General features: G+C 36.0%; 1 protein-coding gene across 15 annotated transcripts in view; it reads right to left on the bottom strand.

The window, feature by feature from the left end:
- Positions 1–9,886: 9,886 nt before the first annotated feature.
- Positions 9,887–20,881, bottom strand: part of CYRIB (CYFIP related Rac1 interactor B) — a 203,276-nt gene continuing 192,281 nt past the window's right edge. For all 15 annotated transcript variants that reach the window (XM_056823087.1, XM_056823090.1, XM_056823089.1 and 12 more), the window contains 2 exons: positions 20,431–20,501; positions 9,887–10,647 (listed from right to left, as the gene is read on the bottom strand). In XM_056823087.1, coding sequence (XP_056679065.1) covers positions 10,584–10,647; positions 20,431–20,501 — 135 coding nt within the window. In that variant the 3' untranslated portion in view covers positions 9,887–10,583. The remainder of the gene's footprint in view (positions 10,648–20,430; positions 20,502–20,881) is intronic.

Raw genomic sequence — 20,881 nt, 5'->3', positions numbered from 1 at the left:
AACAGCTTGGTACTGCAGTGGGATACTGTGTTAGACTTGGATTCAGAAGGCCTTAAGTTTGAGTATACTCTGAGACTAATTGTGTGATCCTGGTCAAGTCACTTCACTTCTCTCAACCTCAGTTTCCCCACCTGAAAATGGTAATAATAATGGCCCTGACCTTCCAAGATTTTGAGGATTAAATGAGCTAATATATATAAAGCACTTTGTAGACTTTAAAGTGCCATAGAGATGTCCATTTGATATTTGATATACGCACATACACATTAGCCCTTCTATAGGAGCAGTTCCTGTTCTCTAATTTAATCCTTTTGTCATAGAGCCCAGTTCTACAAATTACTCGAGGGTCAATGAACCAGGATGAGGAAAATGATTCTGGGATTACAGGAGGGCTGAACAGACAAGCAGATACACAGGAATCCTCTTGCTGATCAGTTACAAAGTTTAATGATTTGGGGTACATACTTTATAGGGAAAATGATAATACGTTAAGGAATAAGGGAAGCCTTTTTGCAGGGACAATGATTTATAGGATAGAGACAATGGATTTAGATTACCTCAGTGGTTCTAAACAGAGTTTTCTATAGGTGATAATTCAATATGTCAGTGTGTAACCATCTGGTTATGTTTCTCAGGGAAATGTTTGGCTTCAGTGAATAGAACAAGGACAGCCAGTAATAGACAAGAACTTATCAGGTGATTTAGATGAGAGCATATATGTCTGACTCTAGCAAGCTGATGGCTCTGATTTTATTGATTTTATTGGGGCCTACTCTCTAGGATCTCTCTGGCTGCAAACTCTCTCTATTTGCAGTCTTCTGTTCTCCATGCTGAACATCTCTAAACTCTCCATCAGTCAAATAGTATGAACATGAGATGTTCAAAAGCTTCATTATCCATGTTCTGGATATCACACTGTCCTTCCTAAAAATGTGATGCTCAGAACTGAAAATAACACTCCAGATGGATCTGATCAGGGCAGAGTACAGAAAACTAATGTCCTCCTTCTTTATAAAACTCCTCCACTTAGGAATTTTTTTGTACCCATTTATGAGACTTAATATTCATTTCTAACATTGGCTCAGATTCTATCTTGTTTGGTGCTCTGGCATCTACTATGTTAGCTATCCCTCTCAGCTTTGTAACAACTGAAGAAATGAGGAACAGAGAGTCCCGATTTCATCATTGATAAAGATATAAACAATACTTGTCCTGGCACAGATTCGTGGGGCATTCTATAGCATTCCCATTTCAAGTTAATGACATTGTTGACTACTCTTTGTCTCCAACCATTCAACTGATTCCTACTCTGTCTAATTTTACTATCCCCAAGTCCACACAATTTTATCTGTTTCCATGAGAATAACAGTATTGGGATAAGTATGGAAATATTGTATTTTCAGGGTCTGCCACCCACACCTACACATCTTATACCTCAACTGTTATTTGTTTCTTTCTTGCCTAGGATCTCAGTCCCTTTGCTAGAGCAGGCTGCCTGAGCTTCCGTTAATAGGCCTTTCTCCAGGCAAGTTTGTGTTGATAAAAGCTATTCGAGAAAAAAAAATTAACAAATTGCATTAACAAATTTCTCCACCACTTTTCAAGTCCTAACAATCAGCAAAACAATAATTCAAGTCCTGATTTATAATACTTGCCCACTTTTAAGTGATAAATGTTTATCCTAAAATGTAATATTTGACTCTTGCTAATGAGTTCTAGTGGTTGCAGCATAACCCTTATTTCCTCCTTTCCTTTCCTCATCAAAATTGACCTCTCCTATGCCCCTTCCACTTAGGAGGTAATCTGATCAACTAAATTGTAGTGTGCATTAATAGGTGACTTCTATGGGGTCATGCTTGTAATTATCATAGGCCTTTCTGGATATATGATGTTTTAATTCAGGGAGATTCTACGAGTAAGAATTCTGTGGATGATGGGGAAAAGATTTGGGGAAAGATTTTTTAAATTTCCTTTCAACTATAGCATACAGAGAGGCTACCTAGGCTACCCATGTAGAATATCAGTGGTCTTGGTCCTACTTGGAGAGCAATAAGGTAGAAAGCTTTACTTATATATTCTATAGATTATGGTTATACCATTTTCCTTAATTTCCCCAATGTCATTCTGAGACCCATTCACCATAAGTTCTACCCCTAACCCACACCCTGGGATCCAAATGCTAGAGAAGTTCAAATTCACTATATTGAGTTTGCAATTGCACATTTCTGGGGATAATATGGTCCAGAAATAGAGACAGAACCACTTCCCCAGCTCTGCCCTACCTCTTCTCAATTACATTTCTCAGGAAACTTGTGAAGCCAGAACCTACCTTCATTGGGGAACTACGGAGCAGAGGAGAGGACTTATATGTGGTGATAGAGGCCATGGAGCTCGTGAATTCTCCTGTGCTGGGGTCCAAAATCACATTGAGGGGTGCTGGAAGTATTTCCTTCCCTGAACTAGTGAATGTTGAGGTAAAAACAAAACAAAACATGCCCTGGAGAGTAAGGAATGGAACACAAAAGAAACCAACTAACCTACCCTAACTGTCCTTACCCTCATTTCCACAGAGATCCCTTTTTTTTGGTGATTGGCACTATGTCAATCTACCGGCAATCATTTACTTGTTTTTGTTCAGTCATGTCCGACTCTTCATGATCCTATTTGGAGTTTTCTTGATACTAGTATGGTTTTCCATTTCCCTCTCCGGTTCATTTTATAGATAAAGAAACTGAGGTAAACAGGGTTAAGTGACTTCCCTAGGATCACACCCCTACTAAGTCTCTGAGGCCAAATGTGTAGTCAGGAAGATGTCTTCCTAGCTCTTGTCTCAACATTCTATCTGCTGTATCACTTAGTTGCCAAAATCATGTACTAAGCACCTACTATGTGTCAGGTGCTTTTCTAAGAGCTAGGAATACAAGTATAAACAATGAAACAATGCCTGCTCACAAGGAAATTATATTCTAGTAAGAGAAATAAGAAGTACATTAAAAATATAACAAAAATCAAAATGTATACAGAAATTCCCTTGAATTATTTAGACACTGTGTTTGTTCTCCTTCCATTGTTCAATAGATGTCCAAAGCCCTAAAACCACCATGATCTCATTCCTTTTGCCCTTAGAATGAACAGCATGAAGTCTCTCAAACTGGTCTCAGCTGCCATTGAAATCCTATTTTCTATCCACAGGGTCAGGGTCATGGGTCCAGAGGAAAACAAAAGTTAATGACTATCCCTCCACACAGTATCCTGGCTTACAGAGCTGCAAAGCTGAGTATCTCAGAGAACAGTTGGGGTAAGTAGGTTCCAAGAAGAGTGAAGAGTGTCATTATGAGGCTGTCTGCTTGGGAGGAGGTGGGCTGGACAACTGCCTAAGGATGGTCCCTGCCTTTACACACCTTTCCTCACATCAGGGTCAAAATGAGTCCAGAGATGTTTGATAATCATCATCTTCCAGGGAAACCTGGGCTGGAAATCCCATTTGGGGGATTCTCCAGAACTCAGTAAAATCATGAAACAATTCATGTTGGTCTTTAAAACCTCATACCAGGGCAGAAAGGAGAAGTGTTTCCCCAAAGTGATAGAATGCTAAAGCTGTAAACTTTTTCCAGAACCTCATTAATATACTCCACCTAGACCTGCCCTTGTTAGCCATTGCTAGATCCAGGCTCTGAAATCATCACCCTCTCCTGCCTTCATCTCAGCTGGCTCTTGGAATAAAATAATCTAGAGAACTACATCACAGTAAGCCTTGCCTCTCCTAAAAATACTTTAAGAGATTTTTTAATGTAAAAAAATTTTAAAGATCTGAGTCAGCAGGGCTCTAACCAAGGGAATGAATATAGAATGATAAGAGTCTCAGGCATCATCGGTGTCCTTGGTGGAGAATAGGCCTTTTTTTTGTTAGGGGAAGGTTTGAATTTTTGATACCCTTGAAGTCTCACCACCTAGAGCACCTCAGAGTCTAGCTGATCTGTGCCTAAAACCTGGAGAGGGACTAGTCTGGCCAAACAAAGAAATTTGACATTGAACCTAGAGGGAAGGAATAGATGAATAAGTGTCTCCCCTAATGAGAGGGAGAGCATACCCTCTCTTTAACCATATTTCCTAGATCACTGGGAATTTGTAAGCCAGGTTTAGGAAGCAAGGGGAGTTCTAAGGAGTTGATGAATAATCATTGCTCTTCTGTAATTCCTGCCCTAATTCAGAAATTCTCTACTTCCTTGGTAAGAAGCAGAAAACATTCCAAAACAGGAGAGGTAAGTGGCATTTCTGGAGTTTTCCTCCATTGATCTCTAAGACCTTTCTGAGCCCCTGAAAGCCTAAATTCAAAGAGGGTAATGGAACTAAGCTGTACCATAAATGTTTAAAAAATATATAAACGTAAGCATGAATATTGGTACCATGAAAAGAATCCTGGATTTGTAGTAAGAGGATCTGGTTCAAATCCTGCATCTTCCACTTGTGGCCTATTTAACCATGGGAAAAATCACAATCTATCAAAATATCTTCTTCCTCTGTAAAATAAGAGGAAGGGATGTTAAATGGCATCTAAAGTTACTTCCACACTAATTCTTTGATCCTATAATTATTCATCTATTCATCTAATATTGGCTCATATAAAACTATGACCTCTGAGGCCCTGTCCTGGGCTCTCTTCTCTTCTCTTTACTTCTATGTTTTGCCCAGTGATCTCATCAGCTCCCAAGGATTATGTTATCATCTCTATGAAGATGATTCTCAGATCTATTTGTCTCCCCCTACTGTCTCTCCTGAACCCCATTCTCTACTCTTCAACTGCCTTATGACCAGAATGGAACTCCCCAAAGCTCTCTCTGCTTCCTCATTTCCTTATTATTGTTGAATAATGACTTCTAATCTCCCAGGCTCACTACTTGGGTATTATTCTCAACTCTTTACACTCCCCCTGAATATTGTCAGTCAGTTGCCAAGTCCTTTCATTCTAACTTTGTCACTTCTCTGATATATACTCCCATCTCTCATCTGGCAATGGCGAGACCCAGGAGCAATGCCTAGACTATTACAAGAGTCATATGCTTGGTCTATTTATTTTATTTTTCTTCCTCCTAGTCCCATGTAAGCAAACCTATGGCTTGTGAGCCAGACGGGGCTGCTCCTCTCTCCCCTTCCATGCATACCTCAGGACATTTCTGTCATCACTCGCCCCTCTAACCAATAGCCCAAAAGGAACACTTCCTCTCTACCCTGTCTGGAGTTCAGCTCACATGTGGCATGAGGGTTGCAGTTTGGGTACTCAGCCTCTAAAAGGTTCACCATCACTGCCCTAGTCTCTCTTCCATTCAGCTGTCAAATTAATCTTCCAAAAGCACAGGACTCATGTTATCCTTACCCATAACTCATGGCCCTCTATTATATCCAGCATCAAATATAATATCTTGTTTGGTTTTTAAAGGCTTTTATAGCCTGGGCCTTTTCTACCTTTCCAATATTCTTACACCAAACTATCCTCCACATATTCCGTGACCCAGTGACACTGATATAATTCCTCCTACATGACATCCCTTCTCCTCACTCTGAACATTTTCATTGGCTTTCTCATGTCTGGAATGCCCTCTCTCCTCATCTCTAATTCCTAGTTTCCATGCCTTCCCAGTCCTCTTTTCCCAGGGCCTTTTCCCTCTGAGATCACCTTCAATTTTTCCAGCATTTTTCTTATTTGTGCAGTTGTTTGTATGTTACCTTCTGCATGAGTTTGTGAGCTCCTCAAAATCAGCCATTAGTTCTAGTTGTTTTGTTTAGTTTTGTTCTGCCTTTCAGCACTGAGGACAAAGTTTGGCACATAGATGGCATATTATAAATACTAGTTAACTGAGCAACATCTGACTGACTCTAGCAAAAGGTATTTACTACTGAGCATTTTTTCTGAAGTCTTTTAGACTCATGACTTATCCTTCCATTGACTAGAGTTCTGTAGTTTCTGGTTTGGTTTTTTTTCTATAATATTGTTGTAATTGTATAAATTGCACTAATTCAACTCACTCTACAGTAGATCAGAGAAATCTTTCTAGTTTCCTATGAAATGATTGTCATTTTTTTAAATTTCACAGTAATATTCTATTAATTCATATACCATAATTTGTTTGAACATTCCCAATAGAAGGACAACCAGCAAATTTTTAATTTGGGCTATAATTTTTTAAAAACCTGTTAACAAATATTTTTACACATTCTTTTTTCTTTGCTATCTTTAGGAGTATAGTCCTAGTTGTGGAATAGTTGAACCAAAGATTATGCACAGTTAGGAAGGACATCAGTTTAGTGAGGCTATAAGGTAATCTAAATATAGGTTAAGCAATTGTAGAAACAAAGATGTGGCACAGTGTCTAGATTTAGATAGCCTAAGATTTGTCTTTAGTGAATTTTGTTAATGTGGAAGGATTAATTCTAGTAGAACAAGAGAAGATCAAAGGGCAGGGGAGATGCAAGGAAAAGGCCATGCCATAAGGCTTAATATATATATGACAGGAATTGCACATTCATCCTCAATCACATGTGGTTAATCAGCAGAAAGTTAGAAATGGTAGCCCATAAGTTAAGATCTAAACATTTTCAGCCCTTAAATCCAGAGGCCAATTAACTATGGCCATCTCATTTCTATTGAGAAGATTCTCTATGAAGGAGTTTGGAATTCACAGATCACAAGAAAGAGCAAGGGATCCATCAGACAAATCAAAAGTACTAAGTGGGGCCTCTTCTGGAAATTTTGTTGGGAGGGTAAGTGGTGAGTAGGAGATGGAGCCCAACCTATGATAAGATAAGCATGGTGTCTAACTATGAGGAATTGTTTTCTCATTCTAGATTCAGAGGATGAATCCAAAACGGGTGAGGAGTTTTTGAGTGTGTGAGTGTCTTCATCAGAGGGATGGATAAGATGACAGTGGCCTGGCATCCATGGAACGATCTAATAGGCTCCCTATCTTCTCTTCTCGACACTAGGATTTAAAATATCTTCCATGTCTATTGAAAATAAAAGTACAGTAGGACCTCCATATCAACTGGGAATATGTTCTAAGACTTACCATAGATATCTGAAACCACTGATATAAGCAAACACTGGCTGATCTAATAATGATTTTTTTATACATGAATATGTATGATAAAGTTCTATTCATAAACATACAGTAAGATATCACTAATGTTAAGTACAGTAATAAGAAAACACACTATGCATTATTACACAGTATTATACAGTAGGCCCCCTTTTCATTAGACTGCTATATGCTGTTCTTTGTATATGACTTGCAACATGTATAAATAATCTATTTCTTAAATGGAAATAAAAATTTAACTGTAAAGAAACTACCAAAGGAATAAAAATTACTCCCGATAGCAGAATTCTATGAAACTTAAAAAAAATTAATACCAACACAAAAATGTTATTTTCAAACATAAAGAAGTCTTTTAAACACATTTTGAGATAAATTCCAAAATCCAGGAAGAGTAATATAAAGGAGAATTGGAGACTAATATCATTAATGAATATTGGTGAACTTTTTAAAATTACATGTTGTTAGTCTCTGCCTAGCTGCCAGCTCATTCCCTGCTGCCCACAACAGGTATCACTCATCCTTAAAAACAAAAAAATCCTTCACTTACCTTTATCATCACCTTGTCTTCCCAACTCTTTCACAGCCATGTTTATTTGCTGTTTTATACACACACACAGACACTCACATACAATCACCATCATTGCTTCTACTTCCTCTCTTCTCAACTTCTCATAATCTGGCTTTTGACCTCAACCAAAACTGCTCTCTCAAAAGTTCCAAAGGTCTCTTCATTGGCAAATCCACTCATCTTTTCTCAAACTTCATGTTTCCTGACTTCTGCAACATGTAATACTGTTGACCACTATCTTCTCTGGGATTCTGTTTCTAGATTTTCTAAGGTTGCTCTCTTGGTTCTCTCCTTGTGCAACATTCGGTCTTTTTTGCTGGATCAATATCCATATTCTTCCCTTTAACTGTGGCTGCACTAAAGGCTCTACCCTGGGCCTGCCTCTTCTCTATATATACTTACTTTCAATTATCTTATTAGATCCATGAATTCAATTATAATCTCTGTGCTAATGGCTCCAAGAGCTATGCATCCAGCCCTAGTCTCTCTAAAGCTACATTTCTATATTAGCCCATTAAGGATTTCCAAAACTGGGCTTCCCATAGTCATCTTAAAATTAATGTATCCAAAACAGAATTCATTCCTTTCCCCCCAGACCCACTCCTCTTCCTAACTCCTATTTCTGTTGTGTGCTATTGTTCTTCTCAGGTTTAACCTTGGAATTATCCTTGAACCCACATACTCATACATTCTCACATCAGCAGCCAAGTCTTCTTAACTCTATCTCCCACAAGACACACAGGAGTTTTTGTCTCCACTATACAGCCACAACCCTAGTTCAGGTACTTATCATCTGCCTCCCTTATCCCTTCTGACTCATTCATCCTTCATCTGACATAAGAACATTGACCAGGTCTGGACATGTCACCCTCATGTTCAGTAAACTCCAGTGGCTCCCTATTATTTCTATAATCAAATAAAATTGATGTTTGACATGTAGTCCCTTACAATCTGGTTCTAATCTACCTTTCCAATACTGATAATACAGTCCCCTTCAAGAACTTCAACCAAAGTTGTCTTTTCATTGTTTTTCACACATTACTGCCCATCTCATAAGTGATCTATCTCCCATCCCTGTAGAACATTTCTCCTCATCTCTACTTTTTAGTTTTTGTTTCCTTCTAAGATCAGTTATATGGCACCTCATATATGAAGCAGCTAGGTGGATAGAACAATAATGAAACAGAACACTGGTCTTAAAATAGAAAGACCTTAATTCAAACCCAGCCTCAACACTCACTAGTTGTGTGGCCCTGGGCAAGTCAATTAACTTGCCTGCCTAGTTTCCTCAAATATAATGAAGAGGCTTATAATAGCACCTACCTTCCAGGGTTGATGTGAAAATCAAATGAAATAATATTAGTAAAGTGTTCTCTTTCAATAACTCCTAGCAAAAAAAAACACATCAATTTCACACACACTTCAAGATACTATAGAATTTCCACTAATGTTCATCAGGACTAAAGTTTTTAGAATTAATTTGAGCTACTTAGGAGTATTTATACCTACACTCTCAAATGAAGCTAAAACTTTTACAGTTTGCTATCATTTCTTAACTTGTCCCCACTCATCTTATTTTCATGGTGTAGCCACACCTACCTTCTCTTCAATCTCCTATCAACCTATTTTGCCAATCTGTGCTATTCACAAATCCTTTCAAATTTTCTTTTCCACAATTTGTTCCAACTACCTTTTCCAACTTACAAAAGCAATTACATTCTGCATTTCCTTCCTTAATTTCCTTTGAACCTGTTATAGCCTCATTAATTTTTCTTGATTCTGGTCCTCAGCCCAAAGTAGAATCCAGATCTGAAGATTGTTCTCCAAATTTTCCTCAATTTCTCTCAAATTATTCATCTTCCATTTCAACCTCCGACTTACTTCACTAGTCCAGATACTTCCAAATCACCTATGATTTTCTTCATATTTGGCTCAAGTCCTCTTCTCTCTTCTCCTTCACCCAATGAAATCAAAAAGTACAATGAAGCAATGCCCTTACAATCACCTCTCGGGTTACATGTAATTCATTTTTCATATGGTCATGTGCCTAAGCCACAAGAAACCATGGCTGACAAGTAGGGGAGATAGGAAAATTCATTTCTCTCATGTGCTACATACCATGGAAGAAGAACAAGTGAAAATGTGAGGTGCAATTCTCAAGACGAGAGCCACATCAAGAGGCTCAGGTCGTTCTTCAGAATTAACTCAGTAAAACAAGACACACTTAGAAAAATGAAAGCTGATTTTTATTTTATCATCAACAGCCATTCTTTAAACATGAACATGCATACGTATTTTTTCTACGCACACATCACAGTTTTAACGTTAGTTAATAAAGGTTAAACACACAACATACATCCTTACAAAAAAAAGAGTCAAAATGCAAATGTAAAACTTTAAACAAACCAGTTTTACTAATTTAAAAAAAAAAACTTTGTGTTGGGTACCATTTTGTACAACACAGTTAATTTAAACATCATCATCTTGGTTGCACATGAAAAAAGCGGCAATAGAAAAATGAAGTCATTGAGGGTTTTTAAATAGCAGAAATAGGCAGTTTTGCCATGCAGAAGAAGCAATATTAAATATTAGTTTTTCCAAAAAAATCCACGTTTAAAAATATTTAGTTCAAGTCACAGAATTTTTCTCAGTAGAGATCCAAATGCAATGCATAATTAGCTGCCTTAAATGGCCATACTGAAAGGAAAACATCCCTTCAAAGTTTATAACTTTATTCATTTTGGCACAGAAAAGAAGTCTTAAAAACAAGAACATGATTTAAAAAGGGGGAAGAGGGGAAAAAAAAGAAAGAAAAAGCAAGAATGAATGAGAGAGTAATTGCAATCACTAAAAAACTGTGCATCTCAGTCATTGCAGAATACTGTCATCTTTCTACAGCAGGTGCTAATTCCAGGAAACTGTTATTGCAGCATGGATTTAATTTGCTTGGAGGTAGTCTCATCATTCAAATGTTTTGTTGTGTACCTAGAAAATTCAAAGTGACCAATTTTAGTTTAGCATAACTTTCTAAAGGCCTTTAATCTGAAATTTCTTTAGCTGAATTAATTCTAAAATAAACATTTCTTGATATTAAGAAAGGGAAAATACAGAATAAACAATCTTTGTCTTAGTCAACACTCCACTGAACTTATCAGTCTTTTCCCTAATTAAATTCTAGAGGTAAAATATAATATATAAACTTCTCACCCAGAAGGAAAAAATTTTAAAAGTAAGAAACTTCCTATATCAATGAAAATCAACTATGGCTAAAGAATTACCAAACTAAGAGGTAAAGTGTCCTGCCCAGAGGTCCCAAAGCATCATATTTCAGTGGTGGAACACAAACCCAGATTTTCCTGACTCCAAAGTGGTTCTCTAACTAGTTACCACAGTTAAAAGCAAATCACTCCCATACGGTCATTAACTTTTTCCTCTTTCACCTCAAAAATACACTACAAATTGTATCAATTCTTTCAATATCGGAAATGTTTCCATGCATGAATACACAGTTTTAAACCAACCTAATAGATGAAATTTTAGGAATATCAAATAGAGAATGTAAGGGTGATTATTTTTTCATATGATTTTGCTTCTTCAGAAAATTTAAAGTATAATTTTCCCCCACACATTTGGCATAGATGCATTTTTAGAAACAGACTTCCTACAAAAAGTGAAGTACATCCGTTTACTTCCCTGTCCTTTCAGATATATACTGAATTCCTTTTAGGCTACTTCTATGTGATTTTAATTTAAAAGTCAAGTAGTCAAGTTGGGGAAACAACAAAGTATATTTAAATTTATTTATGTACACTACTAAAATCTGACCAACAATTTAAATTGGTATAATTTGTCAAAGTAAATTCTTGATAAGTGTCTTTAAACAATGCAAAGATGAGCACTTACAGGTAATAATGTATTCTTTAAGCTACAAAACTATATGGAAAAATATTTTGAATTTTTTTTCAGTTAATTAAAATGTTCATAATTATATTTTAGAATTAGTCATATAATGTGGCTAGTGAATCTTTAAAGGCAAAAGATGTAAGCTGTATGAATATACTCTGATATATATATATAGTCATATATATATATAATAATATATATATAAATATATATATAGTTGTAAATACTCTTCTTGCTGTAATACATGTTCCTTCCATGTGTACTTATGGCCTTTAACTTAAATCCAAAGACTTAAGAGGCATTAGATATATTTATGTAACAAGAAAAGATCAATATCATTTGAAGGTAGAACATAAAACTATTACTTTTTGCAAAAGAAAATATAGTTATCATTTACCTTTAGCCTTAAACTGAACAGAGAAAAATAACATGACCTAGCTCTGAATCTTAATTCCCAATTCTAGCACTCTTTGACATAAATGATCTTGGACAAGCAATTCACTCAGTTATTCCAAATGGAAAATGTAGATATAACTTGTTGACTTTTCTTAATTATATGTTTTGAATCTGAAATCCTATATGATAGGAATTAAAGGAAGACTAAGACACACATCAGTAGACAAACCTATTGTAACCAGTCTTTATTTCAACTTTTCATATAAATTTTAATTTCCTTTCTTTGGCTTTTAGCCCTGAGGAAAAAGTAAGTAGAAGTGAATAATTAAGCTCTTCTTTGTAGTGAAATGTAGCACATATATGGCAAGACTGATTTAAATTAAAGACAGTAAACAGAAACATTTTATCAAATTGACCCTTGTGTACTAAATGACTTGAAATACTCCCTAAAATGCCTAACTGGCACCCAGATACAGGCAGCCGATTAGAAAAGCAATCAATATAATAAGTTGTATTATTTTCCTATTGGCTTCCCAATATGTAATTGGCAATATAATTTTCTAAGAATTCCTTTTATGAAAAGGAGGACAAATTAAGTCTTCTCTGCTCAACAAGTACTTTGCTTTGCACTCCAGGTGATAAAGTGTTTAAAAAACAAACTAGGAATAAGAACTGATACATTTTCAAGTATCTTCCTTCAAATGCCCCAATCCTCAAATATTTTGATTTCATATGACTTCCTATATGGCCGTTAACATTTGCTAGAAGTTCCGGGCAGTTTTAAAAAAAAAAGTAGAAAGAATGCCTTTGGAAGAATGGCAAAATCCAAGAAGATAAAAGACAGAAAAGGAACAAAAAAATATTAATGGGGGGAAATCCACTCATTATTCCATAAATGAAGGCAAAACTTTTCTAGATTGGATTATAAACTATAAACAATCAAAATCCCCCAAAACATTATGACATTGCTGTAAATAATTTAAAGTTATGGTCAATTTTGAGTAAGACTTAATAAATTAAAATGTAAATTTTACATAAATCTTTAAAAATTTCAAAATATTCAACCATCAAATCTAGCTAATCTTTTTTGCTACTTTACACTTTATGTATATGTTCACTCAATTTCACACTGCTTTCCATTTTCTTAATCTACTTATTCTTAGCTAATGATTCTCAGGCATTTCATTTTATAAACGCACACTGCCATCTTGTGGTGGAAAAGTGGTTTTTACAAGTTTTCTCCACAAAATAGTTTTTAGAAACCAAAAGCAAGGTTGCAACCATTTATAACATAAAAAAGTCACTCTGGTTTTTTTGGTGTTAACCAATTAAAATGAATCTTTAAAGGAACAAATCAGTTTTTCATGGAATTAGCACTAAGCCTGGAATCAGAAAGACTTGAGTTCAAATCTGTTTCAAACACTACTAGCTTTGTGATCCCAAGTAAATCATTAACCCTTGTTTCCCCAACTTTAAAATAGGGATAATAATAATAGCAACTACTCCTTGTCAATTTATTGTCAGGAACAAATAAGATAATATTTTTAAACATGTTTATTAGCACAGTGTATGGCACATAGTAGGTGTTATATTGGTGGCATTTACACATCTGCAAGATAAAGAAGCCCATTCTAATTTTTAAAATAATAACTACGTTGGAAATGTTGTGTTAAAATATTCTATCATTTAAAGAAAACAAAACAGTTATTCTATATTGGGGAAATAGATCTAATTCAACTATATTAGCTTCTATCTAGTAAAACATTATGATAATATAAGTCATGTCATAGTGGACCTATTCACTAGAAGGATAGAAGCTTTCCCTGAGACTGTTGCCATAGTAGCTTTTGTTGCTCTAATGCTATTGAGGAAGACTATTCCCCAATTTGGCCCATCTGCATGCACTGATTCTGATAAAGTTATTCATTTTACAGATGTTTTATCACAGATTTAATTCTTGCTTGAGAATTGCTCCCAAATTTCATGCACCCTAACAATCCCCAACACTCAGGCCAAGTTGAACATATGAATAAAAAGCTTAAAACCATAATCGGCAAGCTAAGTTTGAGGCTCATTTAAAGGAATAAAATGTTTTTTGGACACCCCTTATTCAGGACAAGCCCTTTTCTTCTGTATAGACATGACCATTATTAAGAGACATTTCTGTTGCTTCCTATATATAGATCATATGAACTTCACAACTCTGGAGCAGCAGTATAGGCAGGACTCTTGGACTTCTCACTCCAAGATCTACACCCAGGAGACAAAATGTACATAAAAAAGTTTCAGCAAACTAGCAGGACACAGCCTGCTTGGGAAGGCCCCTTCAAATATTGCTGACTACTCAGACTGCCATCAAAATTGGGGAAAAGATTCTTGGATTCATTGATCTCATGTAAAACTGGCACTGTATATTGATACTGGATAGCCCTAATTTCTTTCAGTTTGACTTGGGGGAAAAACTTAGAACGAAGTTGACAATGTCTAAGAGCCCTAATAACACTGCACACCCCATAACTTAGAGATAATTGAAATCTGTCATTTATGATTAAACCTTATGGGACTATGACTGGTGTTGTTTGAGGCCAATTCCTGATATACTAAGAAAGGGGTGTTATTAAGTTGATGATTTTGTAGGGCCACCAAGCCCTGTGTAAGCACCAATGGGAGAAAAGTTACCTTGGGGACAGGTCTGGGGAGTGACTTTGGCAAAAGATAAGGTGGACTTCTCTGACTCAATTTCCCTGGTAAGGCATCTCCTTTTGGAAGAGAACATTCATACCTCGTTCTGACTCTGGCTTGCTATCTCTATGACTCTCCTAGGTAGTTGACTTCAGACTAAAGTAGATATCAGACAAGAGGATCACATTCTCTTTGTCATACTTTTGCCCCTTTTCTTCTCAGGTATGGAAACTTTCTTTAGCCACAGCAGATAATGGGCAATTGAAATATTGTTTTACTTAACCTACATGATGGTAGGCTATAATTTATTTCTATTAGAAAGTAGAAAAGTATCACTAACTTGTTATAATTTTTTTTTATAATTTTTATTTTCTCTGAGAAAGGTGGGATGTCTTATTCGGATTATTTAATTCATTGTTAAATAATTGGCTTAGCTAGATATATATATATAAATAATATTCCAAACTAACTCTACTATTGTCAAAAAATACATACTGTTTGAGAACATTCTTCTGTGTTACCATCTGGATTCACATTTGTAAAAAGTGTTTGTTTATATATAACTCTCTCTCTATTATAGAGAGAGAGTTATATATATAGTTATATACAGGATTAGATAGTGTATAAATGGAGATCTTGAACCTTAAGACTTCATTCCTCAGAAGTCCTTGGTATTTCCCAGAATTCCCTATAATCTCTCCTGTGTCTCCACATTGGCGAGATCCCATTATTGGTATTTAACTGGCAGTAACACCTCCCATGCTCTCTCTCTCTCTTCTTGCATGATGATGTAGCATGAGCAGTGATGGTGGTAAGGTAAGGAAAATTTGAAATGGCTAACCAGCCATGGGCACATGGTTATTATTTTGTATCCTCTATTCCTTGATTTCTAATGAGCTTTAATAAATCTCTTAAAATACAGTTTTTTCATTATTAGAGATATAAATTTAATTTTTACAGTTTTTAGCAACCACAAGTCGGACAAGAACTTCTCCATTTTTTTTTTTAAGATAGCCTAGATAATTTTTTAAGCCATGTTTCTCCTGCCAAGGCTTTTTTTGCCCACCCCACCCACCCTCAAAAACTACAACTCTCTTTGGAGTTGCTGCATTTTTCTTTTCCTACTTTTTGCCCAGTTGCTTACTCTCCCTACTGGCTGGGCTATTTTTGGCCGGGGACTCTGGGCGAAGAAGAGATAAACCTCTTCTCCCGCCCAACTGCTTGAGTCCTCATTCCTTGTTCCTCGCTGCTGACTCTGGCGTTGCTGATACTACTTCCTCAGGCCCCTGACCCCAATCGCTCATCCGGCCCCCAGCAACTCTGCTTTTGATCTCCAGCCTCCGACTCAGATGGCTTATCCAACCCCAGGCCCAGCCCCAGGTCCCAGGCTGCTGGTAGCTGCCACTGTGTCTTCCAGAATTACAAACCAACTGGTAAAAACTGGAGTATTCTTTCCTTAGGCAATAATTAGCCTCCATGTGAAAGGGGACCTCAGAGGGGGAGAAAGAGGAGACACTTCCAAATAGGAAGTTGATTACAAGCATGGCATATTCAATGAAAGAGCAGTGCACTGCCTATTTCAAACAGTTTCCAACTTTAGGATGTTTTTTTCATGAGTGCACTGAACCTTTTACTTATCTTACCTGAGATTCAGGGGAGAAATTCATCTCCCTGCAACTCTTTGCCATTTGGGTATGAAGACTGGATTCGGCTGTTTCCAGACTGTAACAATGAAGGCACTTAGCTCTCCCTTTATTGGGAAGACTGAATTATAATCCCCAGTCTATTTTTAGATTTTAATCCCCAAAAGTGTTAACTCCATATTTGAAGTAGATCTATTCATTTTAACAACAAAAAGTAAGTAACTACTAAAGGTGCAAATTAACTACAAAAGGTGTGATATAACTAAAAAAGGTATAATCTAACCAAAAAAGGTGTGACCTAAAGAGTGGGCAGCCCTGGAGAGGACGTCTGCTGTGATTGGTAGATATAAAATTTAGGGGAGGTGACACAAGAGAAAAAGATCCTTAAATAGAGGAAACAGAGGCACACAGAGATAGATCAAATAATTCTGACTCTGAGTTCTCTCTCTCTCTCTCTCTCTCTGTCTCTCTCTCTTTCTCTCTCATTCCTTAATATCTTCCCTCTATTATAAATAATATATAAAAATATATATTATAAATAAATATATAAATAATATATAAATTACATATATAAATATATATAAACAACCATAAATTCCATTTTACATTAGTAATTCACTTTGGGATTTAGACATTAAATCCCTTGCGTCCACCAAATTAAATATTCAGTCTCAACCAATAAATCTAACATGGGCCTGACCAGTTTGAGATTCCTAAAACCTATGTTCTCCCTCGATATGGGAGATCCCACAATACTGACAAAAGGGATCTGAATGGATAAAAAAAGGAGCTGGAGGTGAAATTTTTGAGCCTTTTCAGACTCCAATGTTTTATAAAAACCTCTGTATTTTATTGTATTTTGCTGATTGTTTTGTTTAAGATTTAATTTTGTGGTTTTAAGTTCATATATTAATGTATTCAATGCTATTCTGTTACACTGACTCATTTTAATTAATGTACTGGGTTTTAACTACTGTTATATGCTGTTGCTTTTCCCCTATAACTATAGTGAACAAATATTATTGAATAAGCCCTTATAAAAAAACAGTCCTTTTTTTTATTTTGACATTGTAAACTGTCACATAGAGGATGGATGTATTTCATCACAACTAGTTACAATTGTAGAATGGAGAATTTAATGAGCTCAATCTCTCAAATTGATTTTAAGGGATCTTTAGATAGGATTTTTAGATTTTTTTTCCCAACAACTCTGATCATTTTGCCTGTCTCTAACAGGAGGTAAAGTCCATTTTAGTAGCTGAAGTGAAGTACAATTATAATCCCTACCTTCTGATGGGACATTACAGTCTCATACCAAAGGAGCTGGGAAGTTGATCCCAGGGCATAGTACCCCTGGATGGCTCCCAAAAGAGGAACATCTCTCATTTGTAACTCCTCAGCTCACTCTACCCTTTGACCAGGATGATCTCTAGATTCTTGTTGACATTTTTAGACTCAACATCAACAGTACAGAAGTTTGGTCTTTACTAGACTCCTGCCACATTTTTGTAATGATGATAGTAATAGACTTTTTAAAAAATATCTCAGCCAAGGTTGAAAACTGCTACACCTGAAAAATTTGTGACAAGTATCCATTTTCTTTAAATGTCATACAGCAGACTTATGTAAAATATGACAGTAGGTTTGTTTGCTATTGTCATTAAATGGGCTCATAACTTTGGGGATTTTGATACTTTTTGAATGTGCATTACATGCTGTACTACTGTTCTTTATAAAAAACTGGTACTTTGTAAAAATCATTTGCTTTGCACTCACAGTAGATCATAGCCAGGTTCGAAGTGGAAATGGATCTCATTTTTTTGGTGAGAAACGTTTGTATTCTACTTTTCCTTAGCTGACAGTGTGTCAATGATTATAAGCTATATATATATATATATATATATATATATATATATATATATATATATATATATATTTATATATTTATTTATTTATTTTTTAAATTCTTTTATTATTGTTTCACTTGCATGTGTAATATACTATTTAAGTTTTATTTTTTCTTTCCTTTTTGTATTTTGAAGCACATCACTATATATATATATAGTTACATATATAGTTATATGCAGGATTAGATAGTGTATAAATGGAGATCTTGAACCTTAAGACTTCATTCCTCAGAAGTCCTTGGTATTTCCCAGAATTCCCTATAATCTCTCCTGTGTCTCCACATTGGCGAGATCCCATTATTGGTATTTAACTGGCAGTAACACCTCCCATGCTCTCTCTCTCTTCTTGCATGATGTAGCATGAGCAGTGATAGTATGAGGAAAATTTGAAATGGCTAACCAGCCATGGGCACATGGTTTTTATTTTGTATTCTCTTTATTTCTAATGATCTTTAATAAATCTCTTAAAATAGAATATTTTTATTATTAAAGATATATATTTAATTTTTATAATAGTTGGCACTGTCTCATTCTTCTGAGTGGGGAATAAGTTGTTATCATACAGGGTATCATAGATTCTTTCTAAGATCTATTTTTGAAGAAATTTTAGAGAAAGACACTACCAGTGACCTGAACCAGGAGAAAGCAAATCTGCCAGAGAAACTGCTGAAAGGGCCAACATAATTCCAGGAAGCCTAAGAAGGTGACAGCAGTAGAAGATGATCTCAGAAATTGGGCAGCAGCATCATGAGACTCTTGAGTGAGCCTTTGTATATAATGAAATGAACTGTAAGGGTTGGGTCACCCATCCCCTTCAGTCTTCCCCATACAATAATATTTTATCTCTAAAACACTTGTGCCAAATAGGGGAGTGACCCCTAAAAGCTTTCTGTCAATGGATCTATCAATCATTTTATTATCATGTTAAGAAATACCCAAGCATAGTTAGATGCTCTGTGAAATGTACAGTGCCTTCAGGACCATATGTATTCTGATGTGATAATCCTGAAACATATAGATATCATATATGGACTGATTATTTGGGGAAGACTGTCTCACAACAAATCAGAGAAGGATTGGGGAAAATTAATATTGAATTGGGAAATAATTTTCTCTTTGGTCTCCCCCCTGAAAATTGAGTTTGATTTTAAAACTCAGTTTCTCCCTCAAGTCTATGAAACTGGGTTGGATCCTTTCTTTTATTTAGATCTTGGTTGAGAATGACAGGATTAAGGGCAGGGTTAGCCAGTCAATCTAGCCCTGAGTAAGAGTGCTAGACATTTTTTGGCTACAGTAAACCAGCCATGTAAGTAAGTCTCTTCACCTTCGGACACTCCCCTTCCTGTGATGGAGTTTAAATCTGTGACTCCACTTCCTGTGTGCCTGTTTCCCCAATTATGGATGCCCTAGGGAGACATCATGACATAATGACATCACAGAGGGCATATACTGGCATGTCCAGGAAGTATGAGTCTCCTTTTGCTCCTCTCTTTTGCCTAAACTCTTTCTTGCCCAGTTCCCACCCAGCCCAGCTATCTAACATCTAACTGCCTGCGTGCGTGCATGAGTGCGCATGCGTGAATGCCTCTCTCTCCCTCTCCCTCTCCCTCTCCCTCTCCCTCACCCTCTCCCTCTCCCTCTCCCTCTCTCTCTCTCTCTCTCTCTCTCTCTCTCTCCCCCTCTCCCTCTCCCTCTCCCTCTCCCCCTCTCCCTCTCCCTCTCCCTCTCCCTCTCCCTCTCCCTCTCTCTCCCTCTTTCTCCTCCCCTATCCCCCTAGCCTTTTACCCTGCTTAAGTTTTTTGGCATCTGTTCAGACTGTGGAGGGAGTCTACTGGCTAGTTAGAAATCTTGAACAGCCAATTAGCAAATATTTTAAAATTTCATATATACATTCTTGTAAGAATTTCATTCATTACATTTATCCTTCACTCCAAGGGCCACAAAAAAACAAACCTTTTCCAATGAGAAAGTAACAACTACAATCCAAAAATCTGCCCAAAGAACTAAATGATCTGTTGAATTTATTGTTTAATCTGCAACTGGCAAATATTAAAACAAAGTAGGAACAACTGTCAAACATATAACTCAGTATGAAAAAATCCCTGTGAAACCAAATTACTATTATTATTAAATAAATTTTAAATTTTTCATGATTTCCTAAACTCCATATTGAAATTTATTTGCAGTAATGACTTTTGCTGTTACATATTTATAAACAAACTGGAAAAAAGAAATACCTGAGAGCATTTAGAAGGCCTTCTACACTATTAGGAGGCTGGTCCTTTAGGACTTTGATACACCCTTTCATCTAGGGAGGAAAAAAGATGGTTATTTTAAAGTGACATTTTTCTAACATAATTTTCCAAATTATTAATACATAATCAAAAAAACTAGCATCACAACTACCAAACAAAATAAGGATAAGATATTAATGTTTATAAAATGGAAATAATTTTCCAGTTAGCTTTGATGAGAAAAAAATCTATCTAGCAAAGTTCTCATTTTGAATCAAGAAAGAACATACTCAAAGAACCTCTGCAACACAAAATTATAAGAAGCAAAAGAAAAGAAAGGACAAGTTCCTTGACTTCATGGTGTTTTGATACATACATCTGAAGAAAAAAAAGTATAAGGAAACATACAAAAATAACATAATACAAAGCTTTCTTCCTAACTCTGTAAGGCAGG

Source organism: Monodelphis domestica, chromosome 3 (genome assembly GCF_027887165.1).
Source record: "Monodelphis domestica isolate mMonDom1 chromosome 3, mMonDom1.pri, whole genome shotgun sequence".
NCBI classification, from domain to species: Eukaryota; Metazoa; Chordata; class Mammalia; order Didelphimorphia; family Didelphidae; genus Monodelphis; species Monodelphis domestica.
Note: the sequence above shows the minus strand (reverse complement) of the source record. Positions and strands in the feature narration are given on the sequence as shown.